At 42.1% G+C, this 19,942-nt stretch overlaps 1 protein-coding gene across 1 annotated transcript in view; it reads right to left on the bottom strand.

Annotated features, from left to right (window-relative positions):
- The window catches only part of LOC310641351 (calcium/calmodulin-dependent protein kinase type IV-like), a gene marked incomplete at its 3' end in the record, with an annotated part of 66,578 nt that overhangs the window by 19,235 nt on the left and 27,401 nt on the right, over positions 1–19,942 (bottom strand). Inside the window, exons 5-7 of the mRNA XM_083364325.1 lie at positions 14,482–14,544; positions 8,233–8,315; positions 5,079–5,151 (exon numbers count right to left, since the gene is read on the bottom strand). Coding sequence (XP_083220451.1) covers positions 5,079–5,151; positions 8,233–8,315; positions 14,482–14,544 — 219 coding nt within the window. The remainder of the gene's footprint in view (positions 1–5,078; positions 5,152–8,232; positions 8,316–14,481; positions 14,545–19,942) is intronic.

Below are 19,942 nucleotides of genomic sequence, written 5' to 3' on the forward strand. Positions count from 1 at the left end.
GTGTGCGTGGATGCACGCGCGCGGCTCCCACTTTTTTTTATGTGTGATGGAACCGGTTCCCAGTGGCTCTTTTGCTTTTTCAGGTTGCCGACCCCTGGTCTAGTCCAAACCCCTGGTCAGGCAGGAAACCCTATACCGTTTCAGACAAATAACTACCCAGTCTCTTCTTAAAAACTTCCAGTTTTGGAGCATTCACAGCTTCTAGAGGCAGGTAGTTCCACTGATTAATTGTTCTAACTGTCAGGAAATTTCTCCTTAATTCAAGGTTGCTTCTCTCCTTGATTAGTTTCCATCTGTTGCTTCTTGTCCTGCCTTCAGGCGCTTTGGAGAATAGCTTGACTCCCTCTTCTTTGGGGCAGCCCCTGAGATACTGGAACACTGCTATCATATCCCCCCTCGTCCTTCTCTTCATTAAACTAGACATATCCAATTACAGCAACCGTTCCACATGTTTTAGTCTCCAGTCCCCTGATCATCTTTGTTGCTCTTCTCTGCACTCTTTCTAGAATCAGCCTCTACTTTCAGACATTGGTTGAACAAGCTGAAACTTGGTTGGTTAATCTGTCAAATAAACAACTACAGGATGTTCTCGACTTACAACCATTCATTTAGTGACCATTCGAAGTTACAATGGCACTGGAAATAGTGACACGGTCATTTTTGACACTTACAACTGTTGCAGCATGATCAAAATTTAAATGCTTGGCAAATGGCGGGTATTCATAATGTTAGTTGTAGTGTCTGTTGCAGAATTCTGACAAGCAAAGTCAATGGGTAAGCTGGATTCACTTAACAACCATGTTACAAACGGAACAACGGTGGAAAGAAAAATCATATGAGGCAAAACTTACCTGATTGCCAACAGAAATATGGGACCAAATTGTGGTCGTAAGTCGAGGTCTACCTGTGCTAATTAGACCTAAACAACACTGCACCAGTAATCCTTGAATTACGACTGTAATGGAAGCTACCCATTACAATAATAAATCATGACGGTGGGAAAATGGGTCACCCACATCACCTACCCGATTTTACAACATTTTTGCCGCAGTTGTAAAGTGAACACTGCATTCAGTAAGCAAAGCCATGGCTTACTATAGGGTGTTTTTATCAAAAACAAGAAGCAAACGCCTATCTTTGGCAAAAAGATTATAAATGTATTTTTACAGCTGTAAATGCAAAATGGCTGCTGAATACCTAAAATGCGATCATATGACTGTGGGGTAGGGGCCCCGGGCATCAGAACTAGGCTATAAGTTGTAATGATCTGTGGTAATATCAAGGACTACGTAGCTAAGCACCTGGTTATAACCTGAGGACTACTTGTAAATCATGATTTTTCAAATCACATCCATTCAAATAAATCTTTTAGTGTTTTAGTGTTTTAGTTCTTCCTTTCTGCTCCAATTTTTCCCTCAGGCCTGTTCTTTACCCTAGAACAGGGGTAGGCAACCTCGGCTCTTTTATGACTCATGGACTTCAATTCCCAGAATTCCTGAGTCAGCTATGCTCCATGTATCATAAAAGAGCCGAGGTTGCCTACCCCTGGCCTAGAAAAAGTTTGCCTGTAACACATTGGATCTATTGCTGCCGTCCATCAAATAGTTTCTTTGATGGTGCAAAATAGAGAAAGGATCACCTGATGGCCTACTTTCCTTCTTGATTCTACTGCTGTGATGTACATAAAAGAGTTAGGGCTGGAATAGCCATAGGTCACTCCCTTACTCTCCACGTTAAATTACCCCCAGAGAGCTCGAAGAGCCAGGTCTTCAGGTCCCGGCGGAACGAACGGAGGTCAGGGGCAGTCCTCAGCTCCACTGGCAGCTGGTTCCAAAGGGCAGGCGCACCCACTGAGAATTATTATTATTATTATTATTAATAATTTTATTATTATTATTATTATTATTATTATTATTATTATTATTATTATTATTATTATTATTAGAGCCTTGGTGGCGCAGTGGGCTAATGCCTCCTTAAGTAACACCAGCTGCCTGCAATTAGTGCAGGTTCGAGTCCCACCAAGCTCAAGGTTGACTCAGCCTTCCATCCTTCCCAGGTAGGTAAAATGAGGACCCAGATTGTTGGGGGCAATTAAGCTGACTTTGTAATAATGCCGCTGGGGGGGTGTGTGAAAGCCCTAATAAGCAGGCATATACATAGAATGAAGGCTACTGCTAAGTTTGTAAGCCGCCCTGAGTCTTCGGAGAAGGGCGGGATATAAATGGAATTAAAATAAAAATAAATAAAAAATAAAATTACCAATGGCTCAGGAAATTGCAATTCATTTTGAGGTCAATTCTTGTTCATATCTCTCTCACACATTGCCTGCATTTTATTCTGTTTTGCCAGTTATTTTTATTTTTTTAGAGAAAACAATCTTTGCTGATGCTTTATAAATATCCCTCAAGCTCTATTTTGGCTCGCTGAACTGAGCGCGCATGTGCTTACTGTGATCTGAATGTAGTGATCGACTGGCTGTGTGCTAGGGGTAAAATAAATTGGAAATCATCCATAATAATTTTCCAAGACAGCACTCAGTCGCAACCAAATCCCAGGGGAAATTGTGCAGCTATTTTTTTGTCACAGTTGTTAAGCACGTTACTGCGGTGGTTAAGTGAATCATAAGGTCATTAAGCAAATCCAGCTTCTCCCTCTGACTTTACCTTGCAGAAGCTGGCCAGGAAGGTCACAAAGGGCCATCGCATGACCCCAGGACGCAGCAACCATCATAAATACATGCCGGTTGCGAAGCATGTATTTGGATCAAGTGTGTGAGGATCGGTTGTAAGACTTTATGAGAAAAAAGTCCTAAGTTACTTTTTTCAGTGTCACTGTAACTTTGAACAGTCACTAAATCAGGGGTCTTCAAACCTGGCCCTTTTATGACTTGTGGACTTCAACTCCCAGAATTCCTCGGCCACAAGTCATAAAAGGGCCAGGTTTGAAGACGCCTGCCCTAAATGAATGGTTGTAAGTCGAGAACTGCTGGTAAAGGCGGAGAGAAAATTCCAGAGGTTGACAGAAGAGGGACTCAATTTGATGGGAAATCTGTAGTTACTGAAGGAACAGCTGGCTGTCAGTGACCGAGGGAAGAAAATATTCACTCTGCCTATTGAGATCCTATTTTCTCAAACAGCCTTGTGAAACTACAGTAAAAAATATTGTGCACATTAGTACATACAAATATGTCAACAGATTTTAGAGAGAGGTAGTCCTTGAGTTACGACCACAACTGAACCCAAAATTTATGTTGCTGAATTTATGTTTGTTAAGTAGGTTTTGCCCCATTTTACAACTTTTCTTGCCACACTTGTTGAGTAAATCATTGCATTGGTTAACTTAGGAACACGGTTGTTAAGTGAATCTGACTTCCCCATTGACTTTGCTTGTCAGAAGCTCACAAACGCGGATCATGTCAACCAGGGACACTGCAGCCGTCATAAATATGAACTAGTTGCTAAGTGTCTGAATTTGGATCGTGTGACCACGGGAACGCTGCAACCGTCGTTAAGTGTGAAAAACGGTCATAAGTCACTTTTTAGGGCTGTTGTAACTTTGAACGGTTACTAAATAAACTGGTGTAAGTTGAGGACTTACTACAAATTTTTGACTATAGAAAACAGATGGTTTTCACAGTCCCCAACCACTGTGGACTGGGATTCAGAAAACTGTATTCCACATCGTCTAGGACGCTATTTCTTAACCTCAGCAGCTTTTAAGATGCTTGGATTTCAACTCCCAGAATTCTCACAATTGTAAGATGTGTGGCCCTCAGCTCTCAGAATTCCCTGCCTGTCAACGCTGTAAACATTGGAGGACCCTGCTCTGACAACTGATGAAAATCTCAGCCATTTTCTCTTTGCTTTTAACATGCTTTTCCTGTTTATAAATCAGGTGCAGAAGGGGTGGGGGTTGGGGGTTGGGATGAAAGGGTGAGCTCAGCTAGCCATAATAATAAATGCTGCTTTGTGGGAACCCAAGGACGAATTGCTAAAGTTTTGGCGGGCTGAGGAGCTGGGGAGAAAGCCCAGGTTTCAGGCTAATTGGAGAACGTGATTTATGACTGCTTATTGGAGGGTGGGAATTGCAATTTGTTACTTTGTATCCGGGGGAAGGAAAACTAGTTTTGGGTTCAACTATGTCACGCCGATACTTGGTTTCCTGAATAAAATGTTCTTTGAGGAAGAATTCTTGCCTTGGAGTTCTTTTGATGGGTTTCATCTATCGGAACCATGACATTAACCGCAAACTGCCTTCTATCCTGACCACCCTTGGGTCCTGAGTTCCAGTCACCTTCCCTAAGTCAAGGGATAGGCTGATAAAGACTTAGGGAAAATCTCAGCACGGAGAAAAAAGAAGCGCCTGTAACCAGCACCCCGGCCATGGCTGCTGGCTCAGCGGAGGGAGTTGAACTCCACACATCTTAAAAGTTGCTGAGCCTGAGACACACTGATGTAAACGACCCCCAGATGCCTTTTTCATCTTTACTTTCTTTTTCTCTGCATCCCTCCCTTCCTTTCGGTGCCAATTATTATTGGAATTATCTTTGCTTTCTTTTGCCCCAGCTGTTCTACTTTTTTTTTCCAAGTCTTTCCATTTTGTCATTTTCACCAGGTCTTTCTCCTGCTATCCCCAGGTATTGCAATGTGCACCATTTATTATTCTTCCTACCAACGTAGGGAAACTACTGGTTATAAGCTGCTGATTTCAGAGCACTGAGAAGGGCAGCTTTCAAAGATAATAATAATAATAATAATAATAATAATAATAATAATAATAATAATAATAATAATAACAACAACAACTGAACGTTGAAAAAAAATTAAGTCACAACTTCAAAAAACGAAGCACACGCACAAACTTCCCACCATCAGAGGGGCACTCCTGCATAAATCCATGAAAAGCAAAGGCCTCAATTGTGTGCCTGCCTATGAAATTCCACTTACAGAAAAGGTGCCTTTGAAAGGTGGCAAAATTTATGTCTCCGTTTCCTTGGCAACCAAAATTCTACCCTCCAAAACAGATGCAAGGACATGAGCCTAGAAAGAAGGAAGGAAACAATTCAAATGGCTTACGGAGACAGCTTCCAGGATCTGTTTCACCACGTGGGCTGCATCCCTTTCGCTGTAGAATCCCCTCTCTACAATCCTGCGGAGATGAAACAGCGTGCAGATTTTTAAAATATATATATACACATTTATATATTTTTACCCTGCACAGCCAGCCTGACTGCCAACCTGTAAATCTGCTTTGGGGGTGGGGTGGGATGGGGGAACGCTTAAAAATAAATAAGCTGGCAGGTGTATTGGTTTCTTTTCTGTTGCTTTAATGTGTGATACAAGGCGGAGGAGGCGGGGAACGTTTGCAGCAGAGATGGCAGGAATGGCAGGTTGCTAGGCAACCAGAGCACTCCTTTTCCTGGTGGATGCAAAAGGGAGAAGGCTGCAGGGGTTGCTAGGCAACCATCCACACATTCACTCCTCCCTGGTTCTCTGTCTTTGCTGCCATCTAGAAGTCACCCAAAGTATCGCAGCCCAGATTTGTTAATGCTCCTAACTTGTGAGCATCTGCAATGGGTTTGCGGGGAAAGGCCTCGGGCAATAGAAAGGAAAGGCCTTGGGAGATAGAAGGGAAAGATTTAGGGAGAAAAGGAAGGAAAGGCCTTGAAAGATAGAAGGAAAGGATCTAGGGAGATAGAAGGGAAAGACCTTGACAGACGGAAGAGAAATGTCTTGGGAGACAGAAGCAAAGGCATTATAAGATAGAAGGGAAGGGCCTTGGGAGAAAGAAGAGCTGCAGACTAGATTAGGGCTTTTCAACCAGTGGCACGGGTACCACCTATGGTACATTGGCACCTGGCAGGTGGTACACGACCATCCTAGAGAAGTGTTAGTGGGGGAGGGGAATGGGCTGAACCGGTGGCAGCACCGCACAAGCCTGAGTGAGAGACGGTTGGAGCTGCAGGGCTGTCAGGGCTCAGCGGAAGCGCCAGGATCAGCACTTCTTCGGGGCTGTCGGGGCTCAGTGGAAGCGCCAGGATCAGCACCAGGCTCCAGCTGGAGCTCGGCACTGATCCTGGCGCTTCTGCTGAGCCCAGAAGAAGCGCCAATCAGCTGGAATGTTGCAGCATCTCCAGGGTCTTCTGATTTACATTCAGATGCTTGGCAACTGAATCATATTTATGACAGTCACAGTGTCCCAGGGTCATGTGAAGTGACCAAAACCTGCTGCAACCACCCAGCAGAGGAGGTGGGGGAATAAAAAACAAACACCCTCCCACCCCCCACCCCCGCTGCCAATCCTCAACAGAAATGCTCACAACAATGAAAACCTCAGACAGGAGGAAGAATGCCTCCGGGTGGGCAGGCAGGTGTCTTGCTCGGCTGTGGCTTGGGGGGCACTTTTTTCAGTGCCATTGTAACTTCAAACAGTCACTAAGCGAACTGTTGTAAGTCGAGGACTCCCTGTACTTCATCACTTTTTTCCTTTTTTTTTTGGCCATCAAGTTTTTGACACCTTGCTAGGCGACTGGTGGTACTCAGAGGTTGCCATATCCTAAAATTGGTACAATGGGTGAAAAGCTTGAAAAGCCTTAAGGATACAGCATTAACCCTTTAAATGCTAAATGTTCTAACACAGTTCTTAATTCCTAAGCTAACTATGTAATGGACCAGCTGGCTGTACACTGGCCCAGCACAGGCACCCTTGACATGCAAGGAGCTTCAGATCCAACCATGTCACACGTGGGTGTCGTTCCTTTTAATGGCAGGAGAGCACACCAGACTCTTTCCTTTTACATTTTCCTTAGTCCAGGGGTGGGGAACCTGGGCTCTTTTATGACTTGTGGACTCCAACTCCCAGAATTCCTGAGCCAGCGCTGCTGGGAGTTGGAGTCCACAAGTCATAAAAGAGCCCAGGTTCCCCACCCCTGCCTTCGTCTCTCTTTTGGAACCTTCATCTTCATCAGGGAGAAATTGGATCTGACCACCAGTGACTGTCCTTCCAGAGCGGTGGGAATCCGCCCTTACTTCCTTTTCACAGGCTGGACTAGATAACCAACCTGGCAAAGGTACCTCAGCCCACAGATAGAGGGAGGGCATAGGAAGCTGCTCAGAAGGGACCCTCACCGTTTTTTTGTTTTTTTTTTTGCAGAATAAAAGGAAAGGAAGGGAGAAATATTTTTAGACTTGCAAGATTGTATTCGGATAACCTTACAATAAAGATAAGAGTTGGTATTCATTGTTGTGCTTCTTGTCTGGATTACCTCTCAAAGAGCTAACAGCACCACACATTTAAAAGGGGGAGCTGGGGGCTTTGATCGTGACTTGATTTTTTTATTTCCACCCCCCCCTCAGGGTGTCCCTTTGTGCAGTTAAAGATTCACAGAAAATGAAAGGAAGCCCATTTTTTAAGAAGAGGGGGAAAATTGCTTCCCTGTCTATTCTGGAGCCCTGATTTCCTGGTGGTCTCCTATCCGTAACTAACCAGGCTTGATCTCGATTAGCTTTCCAAAATCTACCAAAATCAGGCAAGAAGGGAAAAAGAAACCCTTTCTTTGCTTATATATCCTATTGCTAGTTACTCACGATCTCTTGTAATCACTAGATATTCATGGAAGTTTATCTGGCTTCTTAAACAATTATTCAGTAACTTGGCCTCTTGCCCCAAAGTGGCTAATTCTATTTCCTCTTGATATCAACCAATTCATCCTTTCATTTCATGCCTGGTTTGCAATGGCCATTCACAGACATCGTGATTAATTCCCCATCCCAATGGGTCACGGCCATCCATCGTATTTATTTTCCAAGGACTCTAGGTTGTAGGTGAAGCTACAAGCTGTTTGAAAACACAGACGATGCTAGAATTTCTCATTTCCCTTTGCAATTGGCCATTTCCCCTTTAGCTCTGTTGGTAAAAACAAAACAAAACTAAAACAAATTTAAACAAATTAAAGTAAGGTCAATCAAGGAAGCCTGGCTGGTGCAGGCACATTTATGTCCATCAATTCTAAAAAATTAACTATCTCCATTTTCACCAAGAGCTGATGCCAGAAAGGCAGAAGGCAAAGCTATAGACTCTGTACTGATAGTTGTGAATCAAACCAATCAACTTTTCTGTGTCCCAAACACATCTTTTCCCCATGGCAACAAATTACTCTCCTTCCCTTTGTTCAATTAGTCATCTTTAATTAAGAACCTGCCAATTAAGCCAAGGTTTCTCCTGTGTTACCTGTCAAACAGCTCACCACCTGTCACCAGCTCAAGGATGAGTGTGATCTCTGTGGGGGTTTCAAAGATGTCTTTGAGTTTGATCTAAAAGCAAATAGGAAGAAATATAAAAGGATGAGTAACTTTGATCTAAAGCTTTGCAGAAATGAGGAAAAAGCGATGGAAAAAGCGATTCCAAACACACTTTTTGCATGCCCATCTTCACAGATGCAATTATTGTGCAGATTGCGAGATTTAGAAAGAAACCTCAATCTTCTTGATCTTATGACATTATATGCATCAATATTAGAGGTTGGCAAATCCTTTGAGGTTTATTAATTTGGCACAGTACATTATGCCCTTTGGGTTGAAATTAAGAATAATTTCAAAACTGTACTAAAATCTCTATCCATATTACAGGTAAGCCTCTACTTACAATCACAACTGGGACTAGAGTTTCCGTTGCTAAGCCAAGGTGGTTGTAAGTGAATCGCACCTGATTTTAAAACCTTTTTTTGCCATGGTTGTTAAGTGAATCACTGCAGTTGTTAAGAGAATCTTGATAAAGCAAATCCAGCTTTGTCAATTGACTTTGCTTATCAGCAACTGGCTGACAGTGGCGATCTCGTGAATAGGACGCTGCAACCATTGTAAATACATGCCAGTTGCCAAGCACCCAAATTTTGATCATGTGACCGTGGGGATGCTATGATGGTCATAAGTGCGAGGATGGTCGTACGTTAATTTTTTTCCATGCCACAGTACTTCAAAAAAAATGGCTGTAAATCAAGGTTTAGGTGTAATACACTTTCTCTAAATATACACATTTTGTTTGCCTTTTTTCTGTTTTGCAAACTATTTTCCCTAGCAGGTCTTTTTCCTTTTCCCCCCCTCAAATGTTCTTGTAACCTGGCACATTTGGAGAACTGGGAATTTAAAATGATGATTCAGTTTTATTTTGGGAATTTTGCTGCAAAAAAAAACTGATATTAGATCAGTTTTCATTCAGATGCAAATTGCACACATTTCTCACCAATAATGATTCAGATGCCTAAGCTGTTCTGATTTGTTTGTGTGTGTGTGTGTGTGTGTTATTTTTAGAGTGCTAATTTATATTAAAAAGTCCAAACTGCATTGCCAGCAGGGTCCTCCTATTCTGAGACCTCAAATAATATATCCTTAGGTGGAATCTCTTCTCTGACCCAGAACAATGGTATATCAAAGACACTGCAAGAAATAAAGTTAAGAGCATTGTGGAAAGCAAAGTGAAGGTCTATATCCAGCCCAGAAAGGTGAAGGATTTATACAGGTAAAGGTAAAGGTTCCCCCGCACATGCGTGCTAGTCGTTTCCAACTCTAGGGCCCGGTGCTCATCTCCATTTCAAAGCCAAAGAGCCAGCGCTTGTCCGAGGACTTCTCTGTGGTCATGTGGCCGGCATGACTAGATGCCGAAGGCACACGGAACGCTGTTACCTTCCCACCGTAGTGGTCCCTATTTTTCTACTTGCACTTTTACGTGATTTCGAACTGCTAGGTTGGCAGAAGCTGGGATGAGTAACAGGCGCTCACTTTGTCACGCAGCACTCAGAATTCGACCCACCAAACTGCCGACCTTCTGATCGACAAGCTCAGTGTCCTAACCCACTGAGCCACCGCGTCCCTTTTATACAGGTAGTGCTTGACTTATGACTACTTGCTTAGTGACCATTTGAGACTATGTCATTCTCCCCAAAATGTACTTATGACCTCAATTCAAAGTTCGATGGCCACCCCCCTGCAATCATATGATAAAATTTTGATGCTCGGCAATCAATCTGCATTTATGGCTGTTTGCAGCATGCCACAGTCACATGACAACATGAACAATGTTGTTGGCTTTTTTGCCAGAAATCAACATTTACTTTCGGTTCCCTAAAAAAAACAAAAAAAACACGCCCCTTGCTGACAATGTGTTCATTCAATGATCACGGTGTTTGTTTAATGACCGTTGCGTTCACTTAATGCTAGTTGCAAAAAAAATAATAATCAGGTTGGTCACATGGCTGACTTCACTTGTGACTGTCATGACATATGACAGAAAATCTGGGCTCCATAACGGTCATAACTCAAGGACTACCTTTAAATGCCTTAAACAAGCAATAGCATTCACTGAGACACACTATGGAAGCAAAAATTGGATTTTGAAGAAGTAGAAGAGGAAGAGTGAGGATGCTTTTGAGTTTTGCCATTAGACAGCTAGTATGGACAGGCTAAAAATAAACGGATCATCAAACAAATCAATTCAGAGATGTCAAATTATCATACTATGGATGCATTAAGCAAAGAATTCAGCTTCCTGTGTGCTGGACCAGTATACATTCAGCTGTTCCATTTTTTATCTAGTTTAGGAATTAAGAACTGTGTTAGTGTATTCAGCATTTACAGGGTTAATACTAGCAGCATTGTATGTAAGAACCGGTAGCCTTTACAGGGTTAAACGTTATTTCCTCAAGAGATGCCTTATGGGAATTGTAGTCTTAACTGTTTAGTGAATACCATGCTTCTAGTTAAGTGGGTGGAGTTTTAAGTTTTATAGCAGGACTTCCTGCCTTTGTCTATGTTCTACATCTCTACACGAATGCATGCAAGGACGCTTCTTCGCTCCAAAACAATATGGGGTAAATTTACCTTCAATCTTTTACACTGTCAGGATGGACAGATGTGCCATGTTGGAGGATCTTATCAGCAAACGATGCCTGACCAATAAAGTCTGTTTAACACCATTCTGCAGAGTTTATGCTATTTGGATCATTAACTATAAAGCAATTTAGTTCGTGTTCCATCATACCCTGGCGGAGACTCTAATGCTGGGAAAGCTGAAAGGAGGAAAGGAAAGAAAGGAGGAAAGGAAAGAAAAGGAGGACAAGCAGCAAAATGATAGAAGGACTCTGTTACAGTGGCGAGGAGTACCACGTTGGAAGATCTGAAGGGCCAGGTTGGGTAAAGACAAATTTATCTCTGTGGATACTAAGAGTCGACACCAACTTGAAGGCTAGTCCTTGACTTATCACTATTTGCTTAGTGACTGTTCAAAATTACAACAGCCCTGAAAAGAATTTATTTATTTATTTATTTTAATTCCATTTATATTTATTTGTTTATTTGTTTGTTTGTTTTATATACCGCCCTTCTCCCGGAGGACTCAGGGTGGTGTACAGAGCAATGAAGTAAGATACAATAAAACAATAGAGTGAGAAAATTTTAAAACCCATTCAGTCTTGTCCGGGTTGAGTTGAAGCCTGTTCCTCCCCATCCATTCCTGGACCGCTTCCAGGCAACGGGACATCACGTCGAGGGCATCACTGATGTGGTTTGAGGTCAAGATGAAAAGCTGGGTGTCATCAGCATACTGATGATAACCCACTCCAAAACCACGAATGATCTCACCCAGCGGTTTCATGTAGATGTTGAACAGGAGAGGCGAGAGGACCGACCCCTGAGGAACTCCACAAACGAGAGACCTTGGGGTCAACCTCTGCCCTCCTGCCAACACCGACTGCGAACGTCCCAGGAGATAGGAGAACCACCTTCTCCGAAGACTCAGGGCGGCTTACAAGCTTAGCAGTAGCCTTCATTCTATGTATATGCCTGCTTATTAGGGCTTTCACACACACCCCCAAGCGGCATTATTACAAAGTCAGCTTAATTGCCCCCAACAATCTGGGTCCTCATTTTACCTACCTGGGAAGGATGGAAGGCTGAGTCAACCTTGAGCCTGGTGGGATGCGAACCTGCACTAATGGCAGGCAGCTGGTGTTACTTAAGGAGGCATTAGCCCACTGCTCCACCAAGAATGACTTATGACCGCTGCAGTATCCTCAGGATCACGTGATCAAAATCCAGGCACTTGGCAACTGGCCTGTATTTATGACGGTTGCGCTGTCCCGGGGTCCTGCAATCCCCATTTGTGACCTTCCCAGCTGGTGTCCACAAGCAAAGTCAATGAGGGAAGCCAGATTCGTTTAACGACCACACAATTCACTTAAGAACTGCAGGGATTCGCCTAACCAGTGTAGCAAAACGGTCATGAAATGGAGCGGAACTCACTGCCTTGCTTAGCAAGAGAAATTTGGGGTTTCAGTTATGGTCGTAAGTCGAGGTCTACCTGTAATCTCTGAACCAGAACATCAGCTGTGGATCACTGCAAAGGTTTTGGTTGGAAAGAGCAACACACTGTGTAATAAGGGAGAAGACAAAAGACACAGTACAACTGAAAGCAACAAAGACTCATATCTTCTAGGCTGACCTGGATTGATGATGGGTTTTTAAATATGTTTTAATTTTTAACTGTAGTTAATTTATTTTGGGGCTGTTATTTAATTCTTTTTTAATTTTTGTATTGTTGTTTTTATTGTTGTAAGCCGCCCTGAGTCCTTCGGGAGATAGGGCGGCATATAAGTCCCAAAAAATAAAATAAATAAATAATAAATAAGCATTACACACACTGCATAGCTGCAACTCAAAAATCAATGGAAGACATAAACCATCTTTTTTTTTAAAAAAAAAATATTGCCTGGAATCAGTTTTGATGAGTTTTTAGCCAGCAAATATATCAAAAATTTTTTATATTTATTATAAATACACATGAATATTATATCTGATCTAAATATACTAAACACACGTCAAAAGGTTTGACTTTTTAAGGCTTAGGCTTAGCAACAAAGGAAGTAAATCACAAGATTATTGAAAGATTCCCAGCTGTCATAGCAACCTTAAATCACAGCTTTTTGTATTCTTTATGAAAATACAATGAAGCTAAAACCTACAGCCTATTAGCTGAGAGAGAAATATTTGCAACCCCCCCTTCAAATTTTCTTTCTAACTAACCCTCCCTCCCTTCCTTCCAGAAAATTGTTCCATAATAGTTTCTTAAGATGTTAGTGACACTGTGAATTTCATACCACTTTAATCATTACTTTCCCAGCTCAGGGTGCTTCCTTCAGTGATCCTACAATACCAGTCACACCAGGAAGAGGCTTAATGCTTCCTTTAATATAGGGCTCTTGCAATCTTTTTTCTTATTAACTTCAAATGTTTACAATCCTATTATCACTTCGTATCAGCTGAATGCTGGCAGCAGAAGGGAAAGTTACACGTCGCAAGGGTAAACAATGAAATGAGTTTTGTCATCTTCTCTTTTCTTTAATGGAACTTTGAAGAAAGAAATGTGTACAGAGAACAAAAAACAAACCTGGTATTATTATTTTTTTAGAAAAAGGAAAAAAAAGAAAAGCTGAGATTTTATTGTTCGTGCAAGAAACTAGATCGGTAACTATGTAGGTAGGAGAAAGAAATTCATAGCGTTTGGTATATTCTCAGGGCCACTGCACAGAATCTATCAGTTTGCTAAGGAAGGGGGGGGAGAGAGAAAGGGATAGAGAGGCAGATGAATAAAAAGATGATAGAAGATAAATGATTGTTAGGAATAGATGACGTATCTATCTGATGATACATTAATTCATGGATAGAAGATAGAAAGAGAGAAAGATAGATGAGGATAGATAATAATAGATTTATTATCTATCCTAGATGATAATGATTGTTAGACGACAATAAATGGATAGATAAGACAGACAGACATAGAATCAATGGTGGATGGATAGATAGAATTGATGATAGCTAGTTAGATGATAGGTAGCTATCTAGCTAAACAGTCAGACAGAGAGAAAGAAAGATCGTGATCTTATAGTGGACATCTCAATGAAAATCCAGAGTGCAACAGCGTCATTTATTTATTGATTAAATTAATTTGCAGTCCATCTCGCTGTCATGTGATTGGGCAACTTACAACCTATTCAAGAGGATTCCGTGCTCGGAATCATTAGGAAGGGAATTGATAATGGAAATGGCAATTTAATAAAGCCATAATAAAGGAAGTTTATGGTATTTTGGCCTGAAGAGCAATATTTTAGAGCTGGCAGAACTGTAAAAGGAACACAAAAAGAGACACCGGCTGAAGCAGCTCCCTGTGAGAAAGAATAAAGCGACTGTGTGGTTACAATTTAGTGACCATTCAGAGTTGTGACGGACCTCCCCAGGGTTACTTACGACCCAGATTCGAAGTTTTCACAGCTGGACTTTCCAACAGTCACGTGACTGTATTTTTGGATGCTCGGCAACAGGAAATCAGGAGATTAAAAAAAAACCCACCTCAGCATGACACGAAAACAAACCAAATATGATTACCGATGTAAGCTAACCATTTTAAGTACTACAGAGATCTGTTACTTACAATATTTGGATGGGAGAGCCTCAGCAAAACTCCAATTTCAGTTCTGACAATTTTCTTGTCAATCTGCAAAGAATAACAATAACAATGATGTTGCTATACTGGGTGATGCTAGGATTGAGGAAAAGCAAGACTATTCTAGACAAGTCCCTGTAAGGTTTTTGGCAAGGTTTTTCAGAAATGATTTTGCTATTCAATCAGTTTTGGCTTCCATCCTGACTTTTTTGATGCCTCCCCAAAGATAATAATAATAAGTTGGAAGGGACCTTGGAGGTCATCTAGTCCAACCCCCTGCTCAGGCAGGAAACCCTACCTACACCATTTCAGGCAAATGGCTGTCCAGTCTGTTCTTAAAAACTTCCAGGGTTGGAGCATTCACCGCTTCTGGAGGCAGGTTGTCCCACTGGTTTATTGTTCTCACTGTCACATACCCAATTCCAGCAACCATTCCCTATATGTTTTAGCCTCCAGTCCCCCAATCATCTTTGTTGCTCTTCTCTGTACCCTTTCTAGAGTCTCAACATCTTTTTTACATCGTGGTGACCAAAACTGGATGCAGTATTCCAGGTGTGGCCTTACCAAGGCATTGTAAAGTGGTAGTACTTCACGTGATCTTGATTCTATCCCTCTGTTAATGCAGCCTAGCACTGTGTTGGCTTTTTTGGCAGCTGCAGCACACGGCTGGCTCATATTGAAGTGATACTCCTTTTAACAATCATGCATTGTTCTTGGCTATCAACCCTTTAAGGTAGGCCAGGTCAGAAAACAGATAGCATGTTAGAACTCTACTGATTTAGATTATACAGACAGTCCTCGCTTAATGACCGCAACTGGGACAATCCGCATAGCCTAAATCAATAGAGTTCCATGACTTGTGAGAGTTTTGCTGGTTTCTGGCCCAAAACGCCCATTTGGAAGAATTGGTTGATGGTCCCAATTGTGGTCATTAAGTGAGGATTATCTGTATAGGCTAAATCAATAAGGTAGAGTTCTAAGATGCTATTGTTTTCTGATTTGGCCTACCTCAAAGGGCTAATAATAGCTAAGAAAAATGCAAAGAGCAAAGAGGTCATTAAGTAAGATGCTCGTGTGACTGCTTAGCTCAATGACCACAATCCTAGCACTCCCTGTTGCAGTTGTTAAGTGATCTCATGGGCCATTAAGTAAGCAGAATCCTTCACTGTGCCTATAGAGTTGCAGAGAGGGAGGGATTTTAAACTCAGGTCTTAGCAGGTGTGGCACTTAAAATCCTTCTCTCCCTGCCTCTGTGTGGCTCTCCACAGAAGTGGAGAGACAAGTATTTTAAAGTTTATCCAATGGTGGGATTTAGCCGGTTCACACCGGTTCGGCAGAACCGTTAGCTAAATTTTGTTGAGTTCGGAGAACCGGCTGAACGCACACTGCTTCCAGATGTCCATTCTAGGCCTCAGAGGTCCACCAGAAGTACGTGGCTGTCACTTCCAGAAGTCCATTCTAGGCCTCAGAGGCCCAGTCCTGCATCCACGCAGAGAACTGGTTGTTCAGGTATTTGAATCCCACCAGTGGGTCTATGGATTTCAGATGTTGAGGTTCAAGCAGGCACGGAGCTGGGGGCTTTCTTTGCATCGAATGAATGCAAATATATGTATGTCCCAGGATAATGTTGCAGGATCCAATCTGGGTTGGTCACTGGGACCGGAGGTTTTTTTTTCTTCCGAGCTTTCGGACTTGCGCTAAACCCATCTTCAGGGAACTTCTCCCTAACGGAAGGCATGCTTTGGGTTATTTTATGCACAGTGTTTGTGTGGTGCTTGGTTTTGTGTGGCTTTTTATTTGTTGGTTGGGGTATTGATGGTCGGCTATTAAGTCGTTGGCTCTTGTTTTGTCGCAAAGGTGCTTTTTCAACAGGCAACTGGACTTTTTTGTTTTTCTTTGAAGTAGTTTCCCTTCTCATCCAAGAAGCTTCTTCAGCTTCAAAGGAAAAAAAAGTCCAGTTGCCTCTTGAAAAAACACATAGACCTTGGCTCTTGTTTTCTTGTGCTGCCAAGTCCTCAGCTCCTACGGTAAGTACCTGATAAGAAATTTCTCTGCATCCTTCCATGGAGTTCTCAAGAGGGATTTTGAGCTTCGTGCCTGCTTGGATCTCAGCAGCCGAAATCCAAGCAGGCATGGATTGGCAGGGACCACTTTCAGCTAGAGAAGGAGTCCTTGGACCATCAGCTTGCTGGCTTCCCCACTGACTTTTTGGGGAAGCCAGCAGAGAAGATTGCAAATGGTGAGTGATCAGGTGATTGCTAGGTGCTTGGCAATTGGTTGTAAGTGTGAACAGGTTGTATGACACCCTGATAGTGATCATGTAACTGCAGGTGGTGTGTGTGTGCAAAAACTCTGCAAAAATCAGAAGCGCTTTAATACGGCACCCTTTCCAAGGCCGTCGTAATTTAAAACAGTCATTAAGTGATCAGTTGTTAAATGAGGACCATCTGTAATAACAGAATCTTGGAAGCCTGGCAGAATTTCCCCTTCCTTCCCTCTTCTGCAAGGTTAAGATAGAGTCACTTTAAATTTGTTTCTAACGTTCTATTTCTGTCCTGGGATTAAATCATGTATCATTATCGTGTACATTTTCCAAGGTCACATCTGTGATTCTCTGTACTATATTTCCATTATTTGTAATTTAACAAGATACAGAGAACTCCAGATTTTGGAAGCCAAGAGGTTGGCTGAGTCACAAGCAAACATTGGAAGAAAAAAAAATCTAAAAATGATTTGCAGAATGGATCGCTGGCTTATCAACATGTAAATTAAGCTATTCTTTCCACTAAGAGGTCAAGAAAGAAGATTTTTGAGCAATATAAACAACATTCTGCCAATTATTCTGTTTCGAATATAATCTGCCAGGCCCTTTTAATCTTTTTTTAAAAGTATTAAGTTTGAAGTTATTCCATTAACAAGTTATTCCATTAATAACATTAATGGAATTATGGAATTCCATTATTTCCATTATAAAGATGTGTACTTGTCTTGGGCTAATTAATTTAGTATAATAAGATTTGTTTGTTTTCAAAACAACATGAAACCAGAGTATTCTGTGGAACTTACACAGAGGCTGGGGGTATTGTAGTGTGTGGGTGTGTATGAGTCAAAATGATGGGGTTGTGATTGTGTGGTCATGAATTCCATCTTGACCTTTCCCACCCCTTGCCTGCATGTATGCCTCTGCAGCCACCATGTTCCCAAACTCATCTGAAGGCTTGCAATGAGTTACCACTAAGATGCTGACGATATACAATTATAGAATTGTATATTTGTATATAGAGTGATCCTAACTAACAGTTATAAGTAGAGGACCATCTGTACTTTTGCCTGGTGCTGGTTTTGTGTCTTTTGTCTTTTTCTTTATTTTTTAAATGGTTTAACAATTCCAATCTGCTAGGAGTCCCTGAGAATTGGGTATAGATACACTTAATAAATTATTATTACTGTATTATGAATGATTACCCAAGGTCATACAGGCAGTCCTTGACTTACAACGTTCGTTCAATGATCGTTTGAAGCTATAATGGCACTGAAAAAAGTGACTTAGGAACAGGCCTCACACTTAGGACCGTTGCAGGATCCCCACGATAATGTGATCAAAATTTAGGTGCTTGGCAATCCGCATGTATTTATGTTGGTTGCAGTTTTCTGGGATTACATGATCACCATTTGAGATCTTCCCAGCTGCTTCCAACAACCAAATTCAATGGGCAAGCCAGATTTGCTTAATGGCCATGTGATTCACTTAACTACAGTGGCAAAAAGGTCATAAAATCAGCACGACTCACTTAACAATCACTTTGTTAGTAATGGAAATTATGGTCCTAATTGTGGTCATAAGTCAGGGACTATCTGTAGTCCCTAAAAGGAGCAGTTCTGTGTCTTGGGAAGGGAGGTCTCCTAGATTCACAGCTTCTGCTGGATCAGCAGGTAGAGCCAGTGGTGGGATTCAAATACCTGAGCAACTGGTTTTCCGCGTGGATGCAGGCCTGGGCTCTGACTTCTGGAAGTGACATCCACGTACTTCCTGTGGGCTGTTCTAGGCCTGGGAGGCCCCCCCCCCAGGCCTCAAACGGACTTCCCGAAGCAGCGTGCGTTCAGCCGGTTCTCCAAACTCAACAAAATTTAGCTACCAGTTCTACCGAACCGGTGCAAACCGGCTGAATCCCACCACTGGGTAGAGGGAACCAGCTGAATCCCACCACCGGGTAGAGGGCATTGATGCACCTTGGCTGACCCTTCCTAGATCTAGAAGCCCTAGCAATAATGGCTCCTGCTTTGATCTAGACGTGTCTTGACTACTCCAGTGCACTCTTTGTGGGGCTGCCATTGAAGGTTACTACAAGACTGTCAAAACCATCTTACTGAGATAGACTTCTGAAGAGCAGGTGAGATTACAGATAGTCCTCAATTTACAACCACAATTGAGCCCAAAATTTTTGTTGCTAAGTGAGGCATTTGTTAAGTGAGTTTTGCCCCATTTTACGACTTTCTTGCCACAGTTGTTAAGTGAATCGCTGCAGTTGTGAACTTAGGTACACAGCTGTTAAGTTAATCTGACTTTCCCATTGACTTTTCTGGTCAGAAGGTTACAAAGATGATCAAATGACCCTGGGACACTGGACCCGTCATAAATAGGAAAAGTGGTGATATCTCAGGGGCTGCCCCAAAGAAGAGGGAGTCAAGCTATTTTCCAAAGTGCCTGACGGCAGGACAATAAAGCAACGGATGGAAACTAATCAAGGAGAGAAGCAACCTGGAACTAAGGAGGAATTTCCTGACTGTTAGAACAATTAACCAGTGGAACAACCTGCCTCCAGAAGCGGTGAATGCTCCAACACTATAAGTTTTTAAGAAGAGACTGGACAGCCATCTGTCTGAAATAGTGTAGGGTTTCCTGCCTGAGCAGGGGGTTGGACTAGATGACCTCCAAGGTCTAAAATGCACCTTAAAAATTCACTTTGACTTATCCATGGACTAGGGCTCAGATTTATTTTTTAATCATAGGCTTTAAAGGATGATGTAAATGTTTACGGTTTCCCGTCTCTTGCTGAACACATTTCTGGGAGATAGGTAATTGCCCTATCTGGAAATCGTTAACAGTTTGAGTATGATGCAATTTTCAAGCAAAAAGTCATTAGTAGATTGGAGAAAGGAACAGTTCTGCTGCTGTCAGAGAATTTAAGTTAAATGAAAATTAAATTTCCTTGTGATTTTTGATTGTGATTTTGTAGCTCAGTTTATCTGCTGATGGGTTTATCCATGAGAATACAGTCATAGAAATTCAGTCTTTAGTACAGTGTTTCTCAACTTTGGAAGATGTGAAGCCTTCAACCCCCAGAATTCTCCAGCCAGCTGCCTGGGAAATTCTGAGAGTTGAAGTCCACAGATTTGAAAATTGCCAAGGCTGAGAAACACTGAGCTAGTATCTCTGCTTTAAAAATGA

The sequence above is a fragment of the Vipera ursinii genome, assembly GCF_947247035.1.
Source record: "Vipera ursinii genome assembly, chromosome: 1".
Lineage (NCBI taxonomy): Eukaryota > Metazoa > Chordata > Lepidosauria > Squamata > Viperidae > Vipera > Vipera ursinii.